This window comes from Gymnoscopelus braueri, assembly GCF_963280865.1.
Source record: "Gymnoscopelus braueri genome assembly, chromosome: 12".
Classification (NCBI taxonomy): domain Eukaryota; kingdom Metazoa; phylum Chordata; class Actinopteri; order Myctophiformes; family Myctophidae; genus Gymnoscopelus; species Gymnoscopelus braueri.
The window spans coordinates 3,379,121-3,405,362 of NC_137614.1; the positions used below are offsets into that span (position 1 = coordinate 3,379,121).

General features: G+C 40.5%; 1 protein-coding gene across 4 annotated transcripts in view; it reads left to right on the top strand.

The window, feature by feature from the left end:
• scube3 (signal peptide, CUB domain, EGF-like 3) overlaps positions 1–26,242 on the top strand; it is a 235,109-nt gene that overhangs the window by 142,847 nt on the left and 66,020 nt on the right. For 2 of the 4 annotated variants that reach the window (XM_080444119.1, XM_080444122.1), the window contains exon 7: positions 15,654–15,704. The exons of the other annotated variants lie outside the window; for them this stretch is intronic. In XM_080444119.1, the coding sequence (XP_080300245.1) occupies positions 15,654–15,704 (51 nt within the window). The remainder of the gene's footprint in view (positions 1–15,653; positions 15,705–26,242) is intronic. 4 annotated transcript variants of the gene reach the window in all.

Genomic DNA, 26,242 nt, shown 5'->3' on the forward strand with positions numbered 1-26,242 from the left:
AGCTTCTGCTGAGCCTCTGGGTTTAACATAACATCTCTGCTTCTGCGTCTCATTTTTCCTCGAAAGATTACAATTACAAATTGTAATTGTAATCTGTATCTTCTTCCTAGCTTTACTTCACTGGACAGTGGTCTCTCTCTCTCTCTCTCTCTCTCTCTCTCTCTCTCTCTCTCTCTCTCTCTCTCTCTCTCTCTCTCTCTCTCTCCCTCAGAACCTGCTTTATCATCCATTTAAATATTAATGGGATCATAATTTACATACGAAAAAAGAAACGCATGTCATGACTGTGTGAAAGCACGCACTTGAAAGAAGTGATTGAAACATAAAGTCTTTATGAAAAGGTTTATTACTAAGGTAATAAAGCCAAAGTGTAAGTCAGGTCAAGTTTCCATTGACTTTGAAGGAATCAACAGGTTTTTGTTTTTTCTGCAGCCGTAGCGCCACCTGCTGGGCTGTTAATTAGACCTGCATAGTATCTGTTAATTCCGCATAAGGCTTCATTCTGAACAGCAAAACCTTTGGCTCTTGAGCCAGAGGCAGCCATGGATTAAAGTTCTCAGTCACATAATTAATGGGTCAAACTAGCAATAGAATTCAGAAGCATCTTCCATGAAACGGTATAATGCTGTAAAAAATTGTTTAAACCAATTAAAACCGGGAACGCATCTGTGTAACCACTTAAACCATTATTTCATACTTTGGCTGTTCAAAAATAGCAGATATACAAGCTCATTGCACGGCACCTACTGTATGTGCTTGTAGATCTGCTATTTTTGAAAAATCGTGAACATTTGTGCAAATATTGCAATATATATATATATATATATATATATATATATATATATATATATATATATATATATATATACATATATATATTGCAACATTTTCAACTCAAATCTTTGCTTCTGGGGGGGTCCCATGGGGGTCCGTGGCCAAATACATATCATTTTGGGGTCCTTGTCAAGGAAAACATACCGTTAGGATTTTTTAGATATGTGTTTGGCCGCGGACCCCCATCTCAAAATGTTTTGTTCCAGGGACCATACTTTTTCAAGATTTTGCAAAAATAGCAGATCTGTGCCACGCTATGAGCTTGTATATCTGCTATTTTAGAATAGCCAAAGAAATCACAAAATGACACAGAAGCGTTCCCGGATTGAATGGGTTTAAATGAACACTTAGCATTTTGACGGTGTGAATGGCATTACCTCCCTTACCTGGCCTAACCTTCAGCTTGGCATTTTGTCAGCTCTTTGTCTCGGTTGACTCGAGCAACGTTCATGAGCCAGTGAGTGTTTTAACACCCATTGAACCCCATCGCTATGAAGGCCATCGTTCAGTGAATTAACACCCGTTGAACCTGCTATGAAGGCCACTGAACACATCAGCGACCTTTTTATTATACGGGTCCTTTATTTATTTCACCAGGAGAGTTTCTCCAGTGAGATTATACGAGATCTATTTTTTGAGGGAGCCCCATGGCCAAGGTAACATTTACGTATGTGCAAAACAACCACTTTCAAAGATGCTCCAAAAAATGCTCAAAAACAGCACATCTACAACCATTTTTGAAAAAATGTTTGGGGGGGGTTTGACCACATCAACCCTGGGGCAATTTTCAGCATTTTCAAAAACAGCGAAAAAGCACGTTCTGAGCCTGATGATCGCGATTTTCTCTGTATTCGAATTATATTTGTGTTCAGTAGTTACATGAATATTAAAAGCACATAGCAAACATACTGTTGAAACTCACATAGTCATGCCTAATAGTCAGACAAAGAAACAGAAGTTAGATAAGAAAGCAATTATAAATTATTTTAGTAACTTATTTTGGGGGGGCTTTTTTTCAGAGCCGTGGAATGGAATTCTAGTTTCTTTCAGATTGTCTTTCATTGAAGACACAACGCCCTGATTTGATCTGGCTGTCTAACAACACACGCCACAATTGAATAGACCACTAGACACTTGTTGTTTTAAATTATACAAAATATGCTCAAATTGTCAGTATTAAGAACAACACGGACAGGCAGAATAGTGATAACAACCATGGCTGTGTGATGTATTTCTGAACGGTTTCATAAGCCATTTAATCACTATAACCAGCCAAAACAACTTTTTTGGCTGATCTATTCTTGGTTTTGCCTGCGTTGACGCATGAGAGAGGTTCTTTTTTAAACCTATTCAATCCAAACTTTTGGGATGAAGATGAAGATGAACATGGAGTACATCTTTTGTACCGAATTAACCAAATTAACCGAAATAAAGTAACAAAAAACCCAAAAAGTAACAAACCCCCCCAAAAAAAGATATTTTTTGTGCATGCGTTCTCAAATGCCCTCTGCGTCCCTGCTCACAACCTCTTGTTACTTTTCATTGGTTCAATATGTTTACAAATAAAACAAACACCATTTCACTTTCACTTTAAATTCTTAAAAGATAGCAAAAACAAATAACATTGTGAGCTTGTAGACCTGCAATTTCCGCTACCTTGACGTGACAGTGTAATGACGGAGTAGTAGGGCATTCATTTATGTGGAAAAGAATCTTGGAATCCCAAGATTGAAAATGCCAAGATCATTTTTTAGGTATTTTGACTTTACTGGAGTATTTCCAATTTTCAATACTTTTACTTTTACTTCTACTCCACTACATCTCGGAGACAAATATTGTACTTTTATTCCACTACAATTATTTGAAAACTTTAGTTACTTTGTAGATTTATTATTACAAAACATGCCACTTCAGCCCTATATATTCAATTCAATCTTTATTTCAGACCCAAAGGGGATCCATATCACAATAAAAAACATAACAGAAACATAAATACAATAAAAAGACTTCAGTTTCGAACATGAACATATACATTTCAGCCATTTGAAAATAGCCAATCTACAAGCTCACAATGTGTTGCGCTGCGACGCATTGTGAACTTGCAGATATGCTATTTTCAAAATATTTTGTATACATTTTATACTTTTAAAATGTTGAAACGGGACATTCTGCATAATGAGTAGGCTACTTTTTACTTTTGGTACTTTAAGTACATTTTGATACCAATATTTCTGTACTTTTACTGAAGTAAATTTTGTATTCCGGACTTTTACTTACAGAATATTTCTATATTGCAGTATTGATACTTTTACTTGAGTAAAACATTTGAGTACTTTTCCACCACTGACGGAGATACTAGGTTTCTTGCCTGAGAGCTAGATAGATATATACTGTGAGTGCACTTGGTTAAGGCGGTTGGCTGGGTTTATGTGGCTGTTAAGTTTGACGGCCCTGGGTTAGAGGGTTCTCGGGTTTGGGTCGCAGCCCGTTTTTTTTTTCGGCTCGCTAGTGTTTCTGAAAAAAATAAAATAACCTCTTCTTTTATTTCCGCTGCGCTGATGAGACACAGGCCTGTGTGTCAACTAAGGTCTGGTCAACAGTGGTGGAAAAAGTACTCACAGTTTTTTTTACTTAAGTAAATGTATCAATACTGCAAAGTAACTAAAGTTTTCAAATAATTGTAGCGGAGTTAAAAGTACAATATTTGTCTTTGAGATGTAGTGGAGTAGAAGTAAAAGTATTGAAAATACTCCAGTAAATAAAAATAAAAAGACATCAAAATGGTACTTAAGTACAGTGCTTGAGTAAATGTACTTACAGTAGTTACTTTCCACCACTGTGTGTCAAGGTCTGGTCAGCCATCAGGCTGTCATTACCGGCCGCTAGCCGCTGCACAGAGCCAAGGACTGACCACACACTAATTAGATGGTCTTATAGCTTCGATGTTATACTCCCAAAGACTGGTGGAAAAATCACAGCCATGGAAGAAGAATTACTTTTTTACTTTTAAGTAAAAAAAAAAAAAATACCACAATGTTGAAATACTCAGAAAGTGTGGTATTCAAAACTTTACTTGAGTAAAAAAAGTATTAGAAGTAGTATTGAAAAATGGAAATACTCCAGTTCAAAGTTCAAATGACCTCAAAATTGCACTGAAGTACAGTACTTGTCTTGAGTAAATGTACTTAGTTACTTTCCACCACTGCGTAATGGTGCAGAGAGGGCTGAGGATTTAGAGGGGCTGAGGTTTGAAATGAAAATATAACCGTATATGAATATAAATAATAAGCCCTTCTGTCATGGGGTCAAAGCTTTGAGCGCTGGAACAGTGAGTTGATATGTAGTTTTGCTTTAACCCTGCAAAAATATAGTATTTATACAGTAGATACTTTGGTTTGTAAAGTGATATATACTGTATACAGTACCTGTAGCTGACATAGTTATAGGGCTGTCAGACTCTTAACCCGTTTAATCCGAGAACGCATAATGTGTCATTTTAGATTTTTAGCTATAACCATTATTTCATACTCTGGGCTATTCAAAAATAGCAGATCTACAAGCTTGTAGATCTGCAATTTTTTTTGAAAAATCGTGAGAATTTGTGCAAATCTTTGAATATATATATATATATATATATTATATATATATATATATATATATTTTTTTAAAGCGAACATTTTTAACTCAAATCTTTGCTTCTGTGGGATTCTACAAATGTCTTCTAAATCCTGACGTTTTTTTTTTTTTTTACACGTATGTAGCTATAATATCAGTGGTTCTCAAACTTGTTTTTATATCAATGAAATGACCCCCAAAATTATATGTATTTGGCCGTGGGCCCCCATCTCAAAATATGTTGTCCCAGCCCCCCCCCCCCCCCTCCCAGAAGCAAAGATTTAGACTTAAAAAGTTTCGCTTTAAAAAATCTACAAGCTCATAGCACAGCACTCGCTTCCGCGCTATGAGCTTGTATATCTGCTATTTTATAATAGCCGAAGTATAAAATAATGGTTAAAGTGGTCACACACGCGTTCCTGGTCTTAATGGGTTAATGTCTGTGTTTCAGCAGTGGCTGATGTCTATCAAAGGGGCGTGGCCCTCAGATCCAACCACATTGTGTCAGGGTTGTGTCACATGCACACTAAGTGCACTTTTAACGAGGCGACGAAGCAACATAATTATTTTCCTATGCACCACATATATCTGGAACAAGCTCTTTTAAAAAACTAATCCTATAATGTCATCTTGTAATGCGTTTCCGTTGCTTGATGTTTTGCGTAAAGCACGTTGAACATGTGCCATGTGTACATAAACTTGCCTTGCCTTCTAAACTAGGTAGATTTTTCAGCGCTAATGCATTCATAATAAGATAATATAGTAGCCTGTGTGCCACCCAATTTGAAGGATAATAATTATGTCATCCAACTTGTAATATGGAGTATATAAATTGATTGATTGATTGATACTCGTTCCTGTTATCAAACATGTAGAATGTTCCTCCTCCGTATTAACTCATTCACTGCCAGAATAAACAAGTAAATGAAGCATCCACTGCCAGCAATTTTTTTATTTTCTTACCTTTTCAAGTAGTCACAGAATATTTATCTCCAGTATGATCGATCCCCTGCAGGTTGCTAATCACGGAGGGTTTCTCTGTGCTTCCGCAAAGAAAAAAAAATGTCATTGCGACCTCCCGTTCACTTGTCATACGCCGTTGAAAATAGCATGTCTTGCCAAAAATACATAGTAAAACAGGAGGCGAGATACAGGCGATTTCCCAAATACTTTAACCAGGAAGTGAATGGAGCAGTAAATCTTGGGATCACGTGATCTCCTGGTTCTGTGTGCATCCAGGGATGAAATTGTCTCTCATGTGATAGCGAAGAGCGCCATCTAGTGGAAACACCAACAAAACACAAAAAGTCGTAAAAGTCGCCCTTGGCAGTCAATGAAGGTCGTTGTTTCTTTCAAATTAATTAACATCTTACTTTCCTATTCAGACATGGGTGTATTAAGAGGTTCAGACATGTTTAGTAGTTCCAGGGGGCGGGGCTTTAACTCAACCCTGACACAACCCGCGGTCGGGTGTGAAAGAGTGTAGCAGAGTGGCTCAGAGACTCTGCCTGATGACCCAAAAGCCCTAATATCTCCCCAAAGCCGAAGGTTCGATTCCCTCTTAGGCTAGTGGTTATAAGAGCTTTGGCTTTAGTGTCCCCATTTCTGCACACGTTCAAATCCCGGGGGTGTTATATGTATATACATATAGTTCCATAACAGGCTCATCCTGTCCATGGCTTTGTGGTGAATCGGGCTTGATTGACACTTTGTCTCGTGGCCGGTGTCACGTGCCGAAAGTAGCCTATAGCCGATCCACAAGCTCAGATTGCGAGCTTGTAGATCCACAATTCTTTTCTCCCGGCACATGTCACTGCTGCGGTGCAACAAGGTTATGAATCAGTGCTTTCAGCTTCCTGTATAGCTTCACTGCTTCCTGGTTCTTCTTCTCTGGTGGATGTTTTGGTTTTCATAGTCATGCATTGTGGGTTTTCAGCGTTTATTCTTCTGATAGCGAAGCCAGCTCTCTGGGGCCCTTTGTGTGTGTGTGTGTGTGTGTGTGTGTGTGTGTGTGTGTGTGTGTGTGTGTGTGTGTGTGTGAGTGTGAGTGAGCGTTGGTTCTTTTCATCTGGCTTATCTCTCTACTGTTCATTATTGCCATGCATGCCTAAACGTGGAGAGTCGTTAATCTCACTGTCAGTGGAAGCTCGCACGCACGCTCCCATACGCACACACACACACGCACGCTCCCATACGCCCATACGCACACACACACTTTAACGGATCAAAAGAGAACTGTCTGATTAAGCTTGAGTTTAATCGAATTTGTCAAAACCACTCAAATTGGTTTTGATTGAAATTGGAGTTTCAGATTTTTGAAGCGAAGCGGCTGCTCCAGTTTAGTTTAGTGCGTCCAACTTTAGATCAGGGCAGGGGTCTTCAACAGGGGGTCCGGGACCCCTAGGGGGGTCTTGTACAGGGGGGGGCACCAAATAGTTGTGTTATATGAACTTTGTTCTTTTTATTATTAACCACTTGAAACCCTGTATCCCTATTCTGGGGGGGGGGGGCATTCACCGAAGACAGCAGATCTATAAACGCACAATGTGTTGCGCTGTGACGCATTGTGAACTTGTAGATCTGCTATTTTCAGTGAAGTTTCAGGTCAAGTTTACTAAGTATTGAGGGTTTAAGTGGTTATATGTCTGAACATACACATTGACATTAATTTACACAACACTGATGACAGTCCTGTCAAACAAGTCTATGAGGAGATCTATGAAATCTATGAAAAAAAGTTGAATCTGTAACACAATTTTATACAGTATGTGGGGGTCCCTGCTTCATCTCTCTCTCTCTCTCTCTGCTTAGGGGTCCTTGAGCCTGGAAACCCGTTGAAAACCCCTGAATTTAGATGTAGAAGGTTTGGATAGTGGGGAGGAGATCATGTGGAAGTATTCATTCTGCTAGCACAGCAGATCATAAACACACACAAATAGCAGGCAGATGCGGACATGCTAAGCAGCAATCATCTGAAGGGCTTGTCACACTATGCCACACACACACACACACACACACACACACACACACACACACACACACACACACACGCACTCTCACACACACACACACACACACACACACACGCACACACGCACACACGCACACACACACGCACGCACACACGCACACACACACGCACTGGCACACACACACACTCGCACACGCACATGCACACACGCGCACACACAAGCAGACACACACACATGCACGCGTTTTATACTGTTTATACTTGTGAGGACACATGAGGACATTTTAGGACGGCGTCGAAAGTAGCTGAAAATAGTTACTGAAAATAGCCAATCTAGAAGCTCACAACGGCTTGCGCCGTCAATCGTTGTGAGCTTGTCGATCGCTTTTTTTCCCCAGTGCGCAACACTGGCACGCCATTAACGCATTCCCTGCCATTGACAGAGATATCCGTACATTTTTTTAAACTATGCTAGAGGGCGCTATTCGCCAACCCTTGCCTGCGAGATAATGATAGGAGCAGAAATGACGTTGTCCCAAAAAATAGGTCACTCCATCCACTCCCCTGTTATGAGATGTAGAAAAACACATCTAGCTCGGATTTCTTCTTTTTTTGATGAAAATGAGCCATATTCAACTGCCGATAACAAACAACAGAATGGACGATCGTGGTGAAAAAAAATGTTCCGGTGGATAGAAGAGACCCTCCCCCTCCCCCTCCCCCCAGACAGCTTTTGTTTACATCCGTGTCCACATCGTGGCTTTGCGTGGATTGTCAAAATAAGGTAAAAAACGCTGACAGTGGAATAATGAATTGGTGCATTTATATAGCACTTTTATCCAAAGCGCTATACATAGATTGTGCATTACATTCATACATTCACATACACACACATGGCGGAGGAAACCATGTAAGGCACCAACCTGCTCATTGGGAGCAATTAGGTGACACCAACTCTGGGGGGAGCCTGGGATTGAACTGGGAACCTCGCGGTTTGGCCGCTCTACTGGCTAATTAATTAACACCTGGCAGAGAATGTGTTAAGTTATACACCGTCATAACCTCGACCCTTGAACCCTAGTTTCGCGTGGCCAGACTGTTGCCTCCCACAATTTTCTAATGTTTCCGGTCATCCGGTCATACAGTCATACAGGGACTCGGAAGCTCTGATCATGATTAAAATATAAAGCAGATGTGAAGCCTCCTCCCCACTTCGTCTTTACAGTCGCGCAAATGTATCCTGATATAAATCAAAATCATCTAAGTAGATATAGCTTGATGCCAAGCAGAAATGGAAATTAAAAAATAAAATGCAAATATATTTTAAAATATATTTTCATGAACGGAAGTGCCAGCTTCCTCTCTCGGATTTCAAGAGGTGTAGTTCCAGACTCTATATACTGTAGCATTCGGAGATTGTGGAATAGTTGTCTTTTTTTTTTTTTTTTACCATAAAACAACCATTTCTCTTGATAGGACCAGGAACGTTTTCCTCACAATGTCTGTTTCTCAAATTCTACTATACTGATGATGGGGCACATTCGGACCTCACAAGTATTGTAATGCAAGCACACACACACACACACGCACGCGCACACACACACACACACACACACACACACACACACACACACACACACACACACACACACACACACACACACACACACACACACACACACACACACACACACACACACAGAGAGAGAGACAGAGACAAGGAGAGAGAGAGAGAGATGGTTATCCTCTCTGCAACACAAACACACAGGCATACAAATAAGTACACAGACATATCCGTGGTGCAGACATGCATGCACCATGTGCATGCATGTAAACATGCATTATGCAGCTCACATAAACATATGGGGTGGTCCATGCATTCACAGCACTGTGTGCTATACACCAGTCGTTTCAAGTCAGGGACCCCCGAAATGTTTATATATTTGGCCGCGGACCCGGATCTGAAAAGGTTATGTGCTGTGATTTATGTAAAAACTATTTTTCAATAATATATATATTTTTTGCAGATGTATAAGCTCGCTGCGAGGCATGAAATTACACGCTGTGAGCTTGTATATCTACCATTTTTTATATTATTATTTTAATTATAAAATATGGATAAAGTGGTTAAAATGATTGTGATGCTGTATTAACACATTTGGCTGGGGACCCCCAGGGGACCCCACTTTGCGAACCACTGCACCAGTGTTGTATCTCAGAGGGACTCTGCTCTTGTGGTGCAGGGGGCATGGTGCATGCTGGGATATGGAGTGCTTTAGCTGTGAACGGTGCATGCTGTGTGGCCTAGCTGCTTACCCAGTGACATAATAATAACCTGTCACTGGTCTGATGGCTTTCAATGACAATTTGTCACTGTCAATGTCACTGCTGTACTGTAGGTACATGTAGGAACCTCATATTATGTAAGTAGCAAAACAGTAACAGATCTACAAGCTCAAAATGTGTCCATTTCTTAACCACTTAAGCCATACTTCTTTTTATGACGAATAGCTAACATAGCTGGTCTAGAACAGTTGGGAGTATTTTGTTGCAATTGTAGAAATATTAAAATCTTGAAAGTCAAATGTTCAATCATATTCCAATCATGTATACTTTACATGAATTCAGACCATTTTCCAAATTCTTTATATTTACACTTTGAAAAAAAAATCCATCGAGGGGCCCTCTCTTCTGAAGACCAAAAACAAAGACACGCCCAGCAAATCAAACCCTGAGTATTTATATACATATATTCTGGGCAGATTTTTGTTTTTATTTAAAAGTGGGATATGCAACACCGGTCTGAAAGCCGGAATCGAACCGGGGGTGTCATTGCAATTATGTGGTCGGCGCTCTGTCCTGTCAGCTACCGGCGACGCCCAAAACTCTCCTAAGACCTTTTTTGAGTCGAGCGTTGGACCGTTGGTGTGATACCGCAAGACCCAACATCACTCTGAGATTAGGACCCAAAACATAGGAGTATATGGGCGCTGTCGGTCAGAAACAACATCCACGCAGTGTTTTGTTTGACTCTGTGTTTTCGCTGACTAAAACTACGATGGAAAATGTTCCGAAACGCTCCGAGAATAGCCATCAAGCCCTGACTAAATCAATTTTTGTCGACTAAATCAAATGTAGATTTAGTCGACTAAAACTAAAACATTTCAGATGACTAAAATAAGACTCAAACTAAATGGAATTTGTTTCAAAAGACTAAAACTAAAAGTGAATCAGCATTTGCTTTCGAAATGAACTCTGTCCACATTTCACATTTTTATGTTTTGTTGTAAATTAATGCCCTACTTCATCAAAAGAGTGTCGCACAAAATACAGAAAATAGCCGATCTACAAGCTCACAATGCGTTGCAACGATTGCAGATCAGCTATTTTTCTTCTTCAACAATAATAAAAAAGGAAGGGTTTTGGACATAACAAGGTCTCCACCTGTCAGTGACCATATCTTTGAATGAAAATGGTTCCCAAAGGCAAGAAGAATTGAAGTTCATTTTTATGAAACAATCCTTCATATACTGGAAATGACAAAAACAACCCCTGACTCCAATTAGTTCTATATAGTCCTCAAAAGGCCTTCAGAAGAACCTTTCGTCGGTTGCCAGCCTGTCATTATTAATATGATTTTTCTCATAACTGGTTGAACACAAATAGAAATAAATAAATATGTTTTTATTTAATTTTTTCAAGTATAGAACAAAGTGAATGTTTCATGTTGTGGGAACATGTGTTTTATGACACCATGTTTCCAGAGCTGTCATGATCACATCACGACTTATGAAGAAGATCTGACTGGAATATTTAGCCTTTATTATCGCTGACATATATTATTTCATTATGATTATTATTATTTATATTCTCCTGACACTAAGCTCGTACTCAATGAAGTTCCGGGACGCGGTCACGATGGCTTTGCCATCCAGGCCATGCAGGCTTAAAGTTGTATTCTTGTTTTTAAATAATGTTTTCCAACATCTATCTAGGCCTGTCAATAATCATCATAAGTTATAACCATGTTGAAACATATCGTGACACGTTGTGAACTTGTAGATCGGGCTATTTCCACTATATATATTTTTGTAAAATGTTTTAGTTAAGTCGTTTCTTTCGTTCGTAGGCTTCTTAACAAAAGTTCCACGAGGCAGACTTAAATATACAGAAAACAGAAATATGCACCAAATGTTCAATGCCAAAAATGCAATAAAATCGCTAATTGCAATCATGTAAAATGTCACGGTCCGAGTTGTATCGTAGTTGGTATGGTAGACATGAAGGTATTGACATATACATTTGTAGTAAAAACCGGCTGGCACCATTACATTCTGCTCTGAAACAACACACAGCGCCCTATCCTTGCTGCCTGGGTACTGCTGGTGATCGGAAGCACCATTCCATGTTTTTAATGGGAGATTCTGCTCATATTTGTTTGTGGACACGGATGCAAACAAAGCTGTCTGGGGGTGTGGGGGGGAGGGTCTCGTCTATCCACCGAAACAAAAACATTCTAACCGCGATCGTCCGTTCGGTTGTTATCGGCAGTTGAATATGGCTTGTTTTCACAAAAAAAATACGTCCTTTCCGCTTCTATCATTCTCTCGCAGTCGAAGGATCATTCATAGGTTTCCGAAGACGGCCCTCTAGCGTAATCACTGAAAACATGTCGTTTTTTTAAAGGACGCATATATGCGTTCTTGGCAGGCAATGTGTTCATACATATTATTAAAATATGGAGATAAGAGGTTTCTGTCTGACACCAACGATATATATATATATATAAAAAAAGAAGTGCAACTTTTTGCCCCCGTCCCCCCGTCCCCCCGTCCCTCCGTCCTGGATGGTGACACTAAGTGACCCCATGGAGTCTCGGAGCTCCAATGACGAGGGTTAGGTGACAGATGGTGACAACATGACACATCTGGCTGTCTCTCTCTCTCTTTACATCACTAACCACTTTGCTTTGTCTGTCAACACAACGTTTTGCATGAACTCTAAACTTACATCTAAAGCCTCATTTATACTCTGTAGCATTGGTTCTCAAAGTGGGGTTCGGGGACCCCCAGGGGTCCTTGAGGGAGTTCCAGGGGGTCCCCAGCTAAATGATAGATAGTTAGGAACCAAATGGACCCTAATGGGTCAGTAACTCTGAGAATGTACAAATGGACCCAAATGGACCCTAACGGGTCCATTTGGTTAGGGTCCATTTGGTTCCATTTGTACACTCTCAGAATTAAATTAACATTGATTTTACAATAAAGATTGGGGTTGAAGAGATAGAAATGCCATTAAATGGTGGTCCGTAGCCTAATGCATGTCAAACTGGGGGTCCTTGAAATTAATTAGGTTGAAAATCACTGCTAGAGCGGTAAAAAATCTTCTCTTATGGGGGTCCTTGGCATATCTTTTCAAATGTGGTCCGTGGGCTAATAAGTGTCAATTTGGGGGTCTTTGACATGAAAAAGTTTGAGAACCACTGCTCTGTAGTGACGGTGGTGTCGCTTTGCCCAAAAAGTCCTTCTCCAAGCGACACCATCATGATGATGGATTATAAATTCAACTTGAACTCTTTCTCTGCATTAGAATGAACGCGTGTTCATGACTGCATGTTTCAATATGCCACTTTTTGCCTTGAGATGTCACTCTTTTCACCCTTTAATCCGTTATAGGACCGGGAACGCATCAGTATCATTGGGTTTACTCAAAAATAGCAGATGTACAAGCTCATAGCCACGCTATGAGCTTGTATCTATGTATGATCTGCTATATCTTTTTTTAATCGTGAACATTTGAGCAAATCTTTGACTATATATATATATTTTTTTTTAAAGCGAACATTTGTAACTCACATCTTTGCTTCTGGGGGGGTGGTCCCTGGAACTAAATATGTTGAGATGAGGGTCTGCGGCCAAATACATATCATTTTGGGGGTCCTTGACATGAAAAAAGTTTGAGAACCACTGATATAATAGCAACATACGTTTTTTCAAAAAACTGTTAGGATTTAGAGGGCATTTGTAGCTTTAAAAATATATATATTCAAAGATTTGCACATTTTTTTCTAAAATAGCAGATCTACAAGCTCATATCGCGGACTGAGCTTGTATATCTGCTATTTTTTTAATACCCAAAGAAATCTAAAAATGACAGATTCGCTCCCCAGTTTGAATGGGTTAAAGGGAGCACTTCACGCATTTTCAGCCTTATCTTCATATGATTGGTCCTCATTAATGCTCATTATAAGATGGCACCACGTCTGTCTACTCTCTCTGTGTCTCATTGGTGGAGCTGTGGACAGTTCAGAAACCTGCCTACCAGTGACATCATCGATGGAGATAAAACGAATACAGAATTTCTCTTCCTGGAAAGTTAGCATGATGAAATAGAAGTCGTTTTTCTTGCATTAATAATAAAACAATAAAAAAATAAGACGTTTGACATGTCACATGACCCAAACCTGCCTACCGATGATATCACTGGTAGGAAGGTTTCTGAAGTTTTCATCTTATAATGAGCAGTGAGGAGCAATTATATCAAGATAAGGTAGAAGATGGGTGAAATGGTCCTTTTAATTAACCCAATTAATGCTCCGTCCGCGCGATGAGAACGGACCAAGAATAGCTGATCTACAAGCACACAGTCCGCGCGTTGTGAGCTTGTAGACTGGCTATTCTCGGCGCCCGCGTTACGGGGCTACTGTAAATCACAGTACCGGCTCCCGGCAGAGGTAGAGTCCGTCCGAACGCAGTGAAGATCACCTTTTTCGCAACATCGTATCCAAAAAGTAAAGGTAATCCCAGACCTACAGATGTTTGAGATTTTTCCGGAAAGTAACATTTTTAGGACGGGGTTGACAAAAGCGTTTAAATCGCTTATCTAGTCTGTCACAACCTGACTCCGCCAGATGGAAGAAGAAGAAGAAGAAGCTTGCGTCACATTTGTTTCACAGGCTACTTCCATCTGGGACTTCGGTAGCACAATCGCTGACGGGGCGGTCCCTTTTTTTCAAGCTACTTGGCAGGTGATTGGATGGGACCGTCTGTCTATCACCATCTATCAACCAAACATATTGACGTGTCTACATGACGTATAGTAGCTGCGCCAGCAGTAGTTCTTTTGTATACTATTCAACCATGATGAATCGTGAAAGAACTACAACGCAATAAGCGCTTCTCGATGGCGCCACATCCGGTCTCACAAAGATCCTGCCCCTAGCAGCCGCTGATTGGTTCGCACACGCCGCTGTGCGGAGTAGCCTTACTCTCTGAGCGATCCCAGATGGAAGCTGTATTCTGAACCAGTGAAGTCAATACCGCCCCCATCTGGCAGGTTAAGTCTGTCAGCCTGTGCCATGTTTTCCCATTCAAAAACCAGTACTGCTCCCGATTCGGCTACAATGGGAAAACATGGCCACAGGCTGACTAAATAAGCGATTTAAAGCGGGGTTCTTTCAACCCCGTCCTAAAAAAATTACTTTCCAGAACAATCTTAAACATCTGTAGGTGTCTGGGACTACCTTTACTTTTTGGATACAATGTTGCGAAAAAGATGATATTCACTGCGTTTGGACGGACTCTGCCGGGAGCTGGTACAGGGCTATCATGGAGAGTGAGGTTCCAAACGGGGCGAGCTTTACAGATGAGTGTGTCACAGGGATTTTTGCTTGTTATGGAAAGTTTATGACAATAAAATGAGAGTTAGTTGAGTTGTGCATCGTGTCAGGCTGTCTTGTCTCTTGTCTCTCCCCTGGCCAACAGATCAATAAGGTTGTTGTTATGCTCCCGTGGGCATTGTTGTTTGTTTGTTTGTTTGTTGTTTGTTTGTTTGTTTCATTGAGCGGAAGACGGCTGGGACAATGTGTTTCCTCTGTACAATAAAACAGACAGTTTGGACGTGGTTCAGTCAGCCATGTGGCCTCCATCATGACATCACACACAAACACTGGTGTTATATATTTGTTTTACTATTTGTGTGTGCGTGCGTGTGTGTGTGTTTGTATTACTATACTTGTGAGGGCCAACGTCCTCACAACTATAGTAGAATGTGAGCTGTGAACAGACATTGTGAGGAACCATTTTCCTGGTGTGCGTGTGTTGTGTGCATGCGTGTGTGTGTGTGTGTGTGTGTGTGTGTGTGTGTGTGTGTGTGTGTGTGTGTGTGTGTGTGCGTGTGCGTGTGCGTGTGCGTGTGTGTGTGTGTGCGTGTGTGTGTGTGTGTGTGCGTGCAGGAGAGAGGAGTGTCCAAACCTTGGCAGCGCCCCAGCTGTTAAATCCCAATGGTAAATATGTTACGCCTCCCCCCTCCTCCTCCTCTGTCTGGGGGTCTTCTTGTCTGAGTCATGGTGGTGGTGGGTGTGGAGGGTTAGAAGAAGCCCCACCTTAACCTCCCCCTCTCTCTCTCCCCCTGTGACCTTTGACTTTTGACCTCTCACTGCGCTCTCCTTCCTACTGTGAATGCTCTTCCAATAACAAACGGTGACCGTCCGCCATGTCAGAGCCACGCCTTGGCAAAACACAGCTGCGAGCGTCAGCCTGACCAGCTACACTGCACTATAGCAACACTCAATCTGCATTTTATTTAGTTTTTCATCAGAATCAGAATCACTTTTATTGTCACATCACAGGTTTACCGGTGTATACCACAGGGGGTATAACTAAACTTTGTGTTACTCTGACTCCTCTGGTTGTCCTCTGAAAACATGAACATTTGGTACGAGAGAAGAGTGACTCAATCTTGTCACTCAAGAGTGACAAGATACGTTTTTTATTTGTCCATGTGCCTTGCAGGAATTTTTCGGCTGTTCGTCAGTCGAAACGTTTGTTTTCCTGCGAGGAAAGATGAATAAAGAACTGACGTATTTTGTCACTCTGAGTGCGACTCTTCTCTCGGACCTTGTTCATGTAAAACAGTGTCTGAAATTAGTTTTTGTGCAACAAGCCCCATCGTTTTGTTGTTGTTTCCAGAAAGAGAAAGAAAAAAAAGAAGAGGGGTGGACAGGGGGGAGCAATGAGGGAAAGAAAGACAAATCTAAAACAAAGGGTATCTACATATTTACACATAGCATCTCCATTCATGCAGTACATGCAATTTAGATATTAGGTTTATGAGCATAGCAGCTGGTATATGCTGTTCATGATACAGACATTAAAGGGATAGTTCACACACAAAATGACATTTTTTTCTATGCATTAGTCACCCCATGGAGACTTGAATTCATGGATATTTTTTTGTTTTTGTTGCATTCCTAAGCCAGTAATTTGATGACCGGCAGCGGTTTTGGTAGGAGACACAAAGAGTCTCCCTTGTTTCTCCTACCGGAACCGCTGCCTACCGGTCCGCTGGTCATCAAATTATTGGCTTAGGAATGCGACAAAAACAAAAAATATCTATGAATTCAAGTCTGGGGTGACTCATTTATTTTTTTTGTGAACTATCCCTTTAAGGTACAAGACGATTATCGGCGTACATGAATCCGGGAACGCATCCCGGGACAGTTTTAAAAAAAAACCTATGGTCTGATTTGTCATGTCAAGGACCCCCAAAATGATATGTATTTGGCCGTGGACCCCCATCTGAAAAAAATATTTTGTTTTTGTTATTTTGTTATTTTGTTATTTTGTTATTTTGTTATTTTGTTCAGTTCAGTTCAGTTCAGTTCAGTTCACAGTGCGAGCATTGGTGACTGTTGTGGCTGTGTGGTGGATAGATATTTTCTTACAGTGTAGCAGAGCTATAATAATGGGTACAGACAGCAGCGTTCTGCCCACCTGCTCCAATTAGTGTGTCAGCGTTTGTACTGTAAGGCCATGAGGCCACGGTCTGCAGGTTTGTTTGTGCCTCTCCATACGAGCCGCTGTGAGGTAAATTAAGCCTCCTGCATCGGTGTGCAGCCACCAAACCATAGATGAAATGCTTCATCACGACCTGTTAGCTGTGTGGGAGGAAAGCCAGCCGTCTGAGCACCGCTCTGCCACTAAAACTAACTAAATAAATACAACTAGGAAAACAAACAAACAAGAAAATATTTTTACGGCACTATGTAACTTTTTATTTTTTATTTGTCCAATCTGTATTGTAGAGCAGTGGTTCTGAAACTTTTTCATGAAGGGCCCCCAAAATGATACATATTTTGCTGCGGACACCCATCTCATATTTTGTTCCAGGGACCACCAGAAGCAAAGATTTGACTTAAATGGTAAATGGTGCATCTATATAGCGCTTCTATCCGAAGCGCTTTACATTGATTGTGCCATTAACCCATTCACACACACATTCATACACCGATGGCGGAGGAAACCATGCAAGGCATCAACCTGCTCATCGGGAGCAATTAGGGGTTCAGCGTCTTGCTCAAGGACACTTCGACACTAACTCTAGGGGAGCGCCCCAGCCCGGGATCGAACTGGGAACCTTGCGGTTTTCCAGTTCACTCTACCTGGCCACCCCTGAGCCACTGCCGCCCCCACTTACAAATGTTTGCTTTAAAAAATATATATCCAAACAAATTTAAGGCTACAAGAACAAACTGCTATTTTTGGCAAATGTTCCCGACTAGAATATAGGGATGCCAGTGTTTTTCTTTATTGAATACTTTATTATTATTATTATTTTTTTCCCCAAAAAAATATTATTCAAAGATTTGCACAAATTGTCAAGATTTAAAAAAAAATTGCAGATCTACAAGCTCGTAGCACATGAGCTTTTGTATCCGCTATTTTTGAATAGCCAAAGAAATCAAAAAATTACACAGATGCATTCCCAGATTGAATGGGTTAATGTATTGTGTCAGGGCATTCCACATTTTGGAATGGGCCAAATTCCTTAAGGCCCATATGGCCTTAAGGAATTTGGGTTTACATCACACAACTTAAAAAGGAAACGTGTTTTGATGTCGACATGAGACGAAGCGGCGGAATAAATTCTGCTGTTTTTGAAATATGACTACCCGACAAATCTGAATAATTCAAATGAGCCCCATTTCCTGGATAAATGATGGCGTTATGGATATAACAAAGATGATGCCGGGGGAAAATAAACCACATAAATCTGTGACGATTTATCAAACCTCCACACTCCATCAGGGAGATTTATGAAGACATTACAACACTAGAAACATCTAGATGGAGCAGTGGGTTAATAAATATGGAGCACAGACGCTCTTTCACTGAAATAAGTGTAATGCTCTGATTATATATCGTTGCTGTCTGGCAGAAATATCCATATTCTAACTTTTTGTGTTTTTTCGTAAATGAACGCCCTACTTGATCATACTACAGCGTCACACAAAAGCATCAAAAGTAGCAGTTCTACAAGCTCAAAACGCGGCGCAAAGCGACGCGGTCATTTCAAACAAGATTATTATTATTGTATTTTATTTTGTATTAAAGCGGTGGCAATTCTATTATAGCATGATAAACTTTGCAGGAATAGAAAGCCTGCAGTTTCTATTGGATTCCCCCTTCGAAAGGTTGATGCCAAAAAACGTCATTTAACCCCAAATAGACTGATGATGTAGCTTCTGTTTTTTTTTTAACCAGCTCATGCCAATCCTTTAGCGCCGTGTTTGATTTATCGAAATACAGTGTCACCATTACGACCGCAGTTTAATCATCTGGCCCCCGGCTCCCTGCCGTCTTTCCTAATGTGGTCCTCAGGCTGAGCTATTTCCCTGCCGTACTCTGTCTTCACCTCGCCGTATGTAACGTATACTGTACATTATATGCATACTAAAGATATAATATATCGTCTCGGTTGTGTGGAAACCTCACATAGGTCCAAAACTGTTACTTTTCAGGATTCAAATTCAATAGCATCAAAAGTAACAGATCTACAAGCTCGAAACGCGACGCGAAGCGTCGCCGCGTCGCGTTTCGAGCTTGTAGATCTGCTATTTTTTATGCTTTTGTGTCATGTGTGACGCTGTAGCATGATCAAGTAGGGTGTTCATTTACGAGTATGTAGTATATAGTATATCGTCGGTGTCCAGGACGAACCAGCTAACTCCATTTTCATCTCTTTTTTTTTTTTCATAAATCAACGCTATTGAACACCCTTTACGTCTGTGTAAAAAATAAAAACATTTGAACCAATGAAAAGTATTAAAAAGCGCCTCTGACGAAAACTCCCAACTCCATTGGATCCTCAAACTGTCCGTCAAAAACAAACAACTCCCACCTCTCCTCTCCAGTGCTGCCTTTTCACAGCATGAGTAGAGCGCGCTGCGCAGAGAACGAGGAGGAGGACCACGTTAACAAACTCCCCGTAGCCTGTTAAAACTATACAGTGTACCTGTTTATCAAACTTGGCACTGACGCTAATGTTATGAAAACAAGTAATTATATTTCTAAAATCTATGAAGTGTTTAAGGAGGAGAGTAATGTGACAAGAAGAAATGCGTTCGTAGCATTTCTGCCACGCTAGTTCTACTACCTCTTTGCAGAAGTTATTGTAATATTTAAAGTCCTGTTTATTATTGTAGGCCTATATAATAAGTGTCATGAAGCATCAGGGCATTGATTCACACGTTGTTGTGATGCATTGTGAGCTTGGACATCCATTGTTAGCTTTTGGGAACGTGTACCCTTTTGAAACCTCTCCCTCAGCAGCGAGTGGAGCTATTGTTGTTTGGACACCTAACTCCATTTCAGCTTGATTTCTGCTCGTCTGAAACTACTAACTCCACTTGCGCTGGGTAAAGTGTTGATTTACCTGCGATTTGGGTAAAGTGTTGATAATATAATGACACATGCAAGTATTTGACAATATATAAAGTCACTATACCAACTTTGATGAGGGAGTATTGCTTTGTTTTAAAAATATAAGGTTTTCTTCATTTCCTGAAAAACTTATATTTAGTTTTTTCGTTTCCTGAACAATGAGCGTTTTGGAGTTAGCAGGTTCGCGCTGGACAGCAGAGATATGATAAAATATTCCTGGGCTCAGCACTACTGAACCAGCTTATAGGAGGGGATTTACAAAAGTCTGCCCACTGCTAATTGCGGGTTTCTCAGTGGTAGGAAAGTACATTTACTCAAGTACTGAACGTAAGTAACATTTGGAGTGTACGTTTTTCAATACGCTATACTTCTACTCAACTACGGCAAATGTTGTACTTTTTACTCCATTACAATTCAAACTTTAGTTTCAAGTTACTTTGTAGTTCTAGATTATTATTACAAAACATATATTTACCTACCTATTAAGCCCTATTTTATACCTCATCTATTACAAAAATAGCCAATCTACAAGCTCACAACGCGTTACGATGCATCACGTTGTGTGCTTGTAGATCTGCTATTTTTGGACTTTTGCTTTTCGATGCCAATACTTTTGTACTTATACGTAGCATTTTGGATTCATTTTATTCATATTTTTTTTTTTACAAAGCCCTTATAATGTCATAAATATTTCTCTCGCACCCCTTTAGCACATAATCATTACAGTTTGGTGTAAGATGTCTGTCTGTCTGTCTGTCTGTCTGTCTGTCTGTCTGTCTGACTAAGCATTTCTCAGACATGTCCTGACACACTGTCTGTCTTATCATTCCGTCTGCCACATCTCTCTGCCTCACACTTGGCAATTATGGGAACCCACACAGTAGCAAACACTCATACGCACACGAAAGCGCACGCACGCACACGCACACGCACACACACACACACACACACACACACACACACACACACACACTAGGGCTCTGTATAGAGCATTTGTCCTAGAGGAAAGTACGCGTTTTACTTTCGGTCAGAGAAATTCAAAATAAGAGTGAAACTGACTTGCTATTCTTTTTGGAAGAATGCTTAGTTTTCACAGTTTTCAAGTGTGTGAACCCAATGGTATTTAAAATTAAGAGTGATATTGACTTGTTATATGCAGTTTTTTGATGAATGCTTAGTTTTCACTGTTGCATCACACTATCGAGATATTACATTTTGGCCATATACTTCAGCCCAATGCACCTTAACCACTCAAACCCAACCATGCAGCTACAGTATGTAACCTATATACTGACTAGGCCTGTCAAAATGACTTAATTCACTGAGTTTAACGCAATTAATGCATGCACAGAATGAGCCGGCCCATGTATCCCTTAACTCCACCCACTCTGTTATCTATTGGCTGATAGATCCAAACAATGATCTGGACTTTCCAGGAAAAAAAAAAAAAAAACTATTGAAGTTAGATTGTCTAGCCTTAAATAGTCCATTATTATTATTCACTGTAAAACAACAGCTACAGTTATCTATTGGAACATCAGACTCTAACTGGGTGTTGTGGATGGGTATGTATTAGAGTTCTTCACGGGTAAAATATAAATACCCGAACCCAAATGGAACCGTGAAATCTTTACCCGGAACCTAATGGCCCCGGCCTATGGTCCAATATGAAGGACCGATACCCGAATGGACCTGCGAAAAAAAAGTAACGAGAGCTGTCGTACCGTCTAGAACCGTGACATACCTGAACCGAACCCGTACATAACCCGAGGCCCCGAAATACCCAAACGCAAAATTGTTTGCCAACGTCATTACTACAAGTTGTCCAGCGTTAAATAAGACTAGTTTCATACTTTCTTACCTAAATGTAGCCTCCGTGGTTGTGATGTATAATCCCAGTCAATGCTCATTGGACAGTTTATAAATACAAAATAAATCCACGTTCTTTAGATGTGTGTAATCCTTCTTCATTGCCAACTATAATCCACGTTAATTTCTGTTGTTTAACACTATAATCGGCTTTGGAGTTTCCATTGCGCTTTAAAGAGCATACCGATAACAACACGCTATGACAACTCGATTGTTTTACCATTTTGAACCATTCACCAAAACGTTACGTTATTCAACAATATTTTATATAACTGGCGTATATAAATGAGTTGGTCACACATCCAAGGATTCGTCAGTGATGTCACATCACTGACGAATCCTTGGTATCTTTAAACCAACTTCGATCATAATGGCGTAGCGTCCGTGCTACTTCCGTGTTGCATAGCAGTAAAACATCAGTGTGGAATCCTTGGGATCTTTATCCTAGCCTTTCAGAGTGTGTGTTGATCAGCGCCGTCAATACGCGCTGTATTCTTTCATACTTGCGGTACTGAAACACTTAACGGGATTATTAGTTCATGTCAACATTCAAGTATAACTATCAGAAGATGTAACTCAGGTGAAATAATGCGTCACTCTGCAAGTTTAACTAAAGTTTTCCACCTGTCCAAAGTCGTTCCTGATACAGACAGAGCCTTGGATCAAGACGATCATCAAGGCTAATACAGACATAAAGATCTTTTAATCATCCTATCCTTGTTAATATATCGCCATTTAGGTCAATGATATAACATTATGTAGTGATATGATAACATATAAATAGCAGCCAGTCATTGACTGCCAGTCAACTTTCTGAGCGACCCCCCCTCCCCCCCCTCGCCGGGTCCACTCGGGTATTAGTGGAACCGTCCATTTCACAGTCTGAGCCCCGAGACCCGAGAAAAACTGTAACGGTTCCGACCCGGACCCGGAGTCAGTCTTGTGAATGGACCCGTGATTGAGCCGGGTCCGGGTCGGAACCCGGGTATTTTGGGTTACATGCTTTACCCGAAGCACTCTAGTATGTATTGATTGATTGATTGATTGATTGATTGATTGATTGATTGATTGACTGTATGTCAGAAAGGGCTTTTGTTGCTCTTTTTTCTGTCACCAAATAAAATCAACGTATCACAGAGAAAAAAAAAACACAACAAAGCCCAAGGGCTTATTTCCATTATGGTCCTCTTCAACAAAAAACACTAAACAGCAGAGGTGGAAGAAGTACTCAGATGTTGTACTTAAGTAAAAGTACCATTACCACAATGTAGAAATACTATGTTACAAATAAAAGTACAGTGTTCAAAATTGACTTGAGTAAAAGTACAAAAGTATTAGAATTAGAATGTACTTAAGTACTGAAAGTAAAAGTACTAATTTAGCAGAATGTCCCATTTCACAAGTTTCCAAATGTATAAAAATGCTTTGAAAATAGCCGATCTACAAGCTCACAAGAGTTGTAGATTGTTGTGAGCTTGTAGTATGCATAGGGCTGAAGTGGTTAACTCTTTCACTGCCAGACTTATTTCTGGCTGCGTTTGCCCACTACCAGCAATTTTAGTTTTTTTATCCTTTCAACTGGTCACAGAAAATGTATATTCATTATGATCGCTTGTCCAATCGATTGTAAACACACAAGGTATCCGGGTGCGTCGCCCAGAGAAAAAAAAATTCAACCGCGATGGCCCCTTGCCTTCTAACACCATGTGAATATACCATTTCTCGCCAAAAATGCACGCTTTTCTTACCTTTTCAACTGGCCACAGAAAGTTTACATCCCTTATGATCGCTTGTCCGCAGGGGTGGACTGGCCATTTGGCATACCGGGCATATGCCCGGTGGGCCGCTGGGCCAGTGGGCCCACTATTTTTGCTCCCGTTTTAGGATTATTACGGTAATTTCCGGGTCGCGCGGCCCAATTATTAGTTACGTTAAGGGTTGCTGGGTTAAAACAGTGAAACTCATTTTTTTTCTCAGGCTGCATGTAACCCTTTTTTCTTTTTTTCCCCGTTCCATAACATAAAGCTGCTGATTTCATCCCAATAGCGTGAAGTAGGCTACCTGGCTACTTCTATTTCCAGTAGTATTTCAAAATGAAACGTGTGTTGAATTATAACATTACAAGTATAAATTAAAATAACTCTTATTTTGAAATGTGCATCGTTTTGAAAGAAAACAGCTTTCTTGGGGCTCCTTGACTAACGCGCGTCAAGCCTTTACGTTGACGTTCTCAAAAAGTAAACAACACCGGACGGACGTGGGACATCACATTATGGAATATAAAGACTTTGGGGAAAAAGTTCATATTTACCACCATGCTCTCTGAAACCAAGACAATGTGGGCCTATGAAACAAAAGTGTGTTCTCTTTCGTCATCTTTGTAGAAGGTGAGTAACTTAAAGGCATACTAGGTAACGTTTTCAACAAAACTAAAGTTAAATTGTATATCTTTTGTGAGTGGCAAAAGTTTCACAACACCCACTCCGTGAATTTCACCCCCGGAAGCCTTTTATTTATATATTTTCTATTGAACGTGGACTGGGGGGACTTTCCCGGGAAAATGACGTTCCTGGCCAACGTCATGACGTCGTGGCCGACGTCCTGGCCGACGTCATGACGTCGGCCAGGAACTACCGCAACGGTTTCCTGTTTGGCCAGGAACTAGCGCGCAAATAACAAAAAGGAACCTCACGCTGATTTTAAGAGAATGTAGGATTGGAAGATCGAAAAAGAAAGCACAGCTCATGGTAACTAATGCTCCACTGGCTAAGAGAAACGATCCGTAGATAGTATAAAACAATTAAAAGATCGCTTTTTGAAACGCTTCCGGCTTCCGGTGAAAACGAATGGAATTCTGGGTAATCGAGGACTACGGAAATTGTATGCAGTGACGGTAGTGACCAGCAGAGGTTGCTAAAAATCGTTATTTGTGATTCTGCATTGTACAACTTTAAGTAATCAATCAATCTAATGCTGACGGTGGTGGAAAGTAACTAAGTACATGTACTCAAGTACCTACTGTACTTGAGTATAATTTTAAGGTATTTTTTACTTGACTGGAGTATTCCAATTTGCAATACTTTAACTTCTATTCCAATACATCTCAGAGGCAAATATTATACTTTTACTCCACGACAATTATTTGAAAACTTTAGTAAATACTAGTTGCTTTGTAGATTTTAATTATTATGACAAAACATACATAAACCACTTCAGCCCTATTTAAACTTTCTACAAGCTCACAAGCGATCATGCGATGCGTTGTGAGCTTGTACATCTGCTATTTGCAAAATATTTTAATACATTTGATTTTAGCCATGGACCCCCATCTGAAAATGTTTTGTGCCAGGGACCCCCAGAAGAGAACATTTGTCTTAAAAATTAAAAAGTATAAAAACAATGTTCAAATACTGCACAAAAATAGCAGATGTACAAGCTTGCATCACAGGTGAACTGGTTTTAGAGTATTTGGTATTGTACAGTATAATTGGATAATATAGCTCTGTTTTCATCATGTGCATCATGGGTGCAGCCATGGGTGGGCCTGGGTGGGCCGTGGCCCACCTACATATAAAGCTGGCCCACCCAATCAATTTTGAAAAAATATATATATATATTTTTTAATTAATTTTAAATGTTTTGATAATAAATCGGTAAAATCAGGCAAAAATAAGAATTAAATAACATAACCCTAACCCTAACCCTAGAACCGAAATAAAATTGCCAAAAACAGGAAAAAAACTATCAAAATCCGCCCACAAACCGAAGCGCGCGCGCACCCGCGACTCATGCACGCGCGTGCATGAGTCCACCAAAAGTCCATCCCCCCCACCTTCTGAGAGGTTGTTTCGCCCCTGGTAGTAGTCATGACTCTCAGTTCCCACCTGATGTCGTGTGGGAGTTCAGACTGCTCCAGACCGTACTGAATAACTGCTAGCTTACATAACGTCTTCAGACTAGGACTCAAGTCTAAGATGATCAGTTTATCAGTGGGTATGAGGCAATCAAAGAGGATGATACGATCTCCCACCATGCAATGGCCCATACTATGCATTGGACCGGGTCCTTTCCCCTTGGGCTCGACCTTCTTCCAGGAGAAGGTCTCTGGATTGAAACTCAGATCATTGAAGGTCTCGTCCCAGTTAGCACCACCACATATGTACAGCTCTCAATTGTAGGTAAAGGCTGAATGATCACTGCGTCCTTCTGGAAAAAGCTGTGCAGAAGGTGT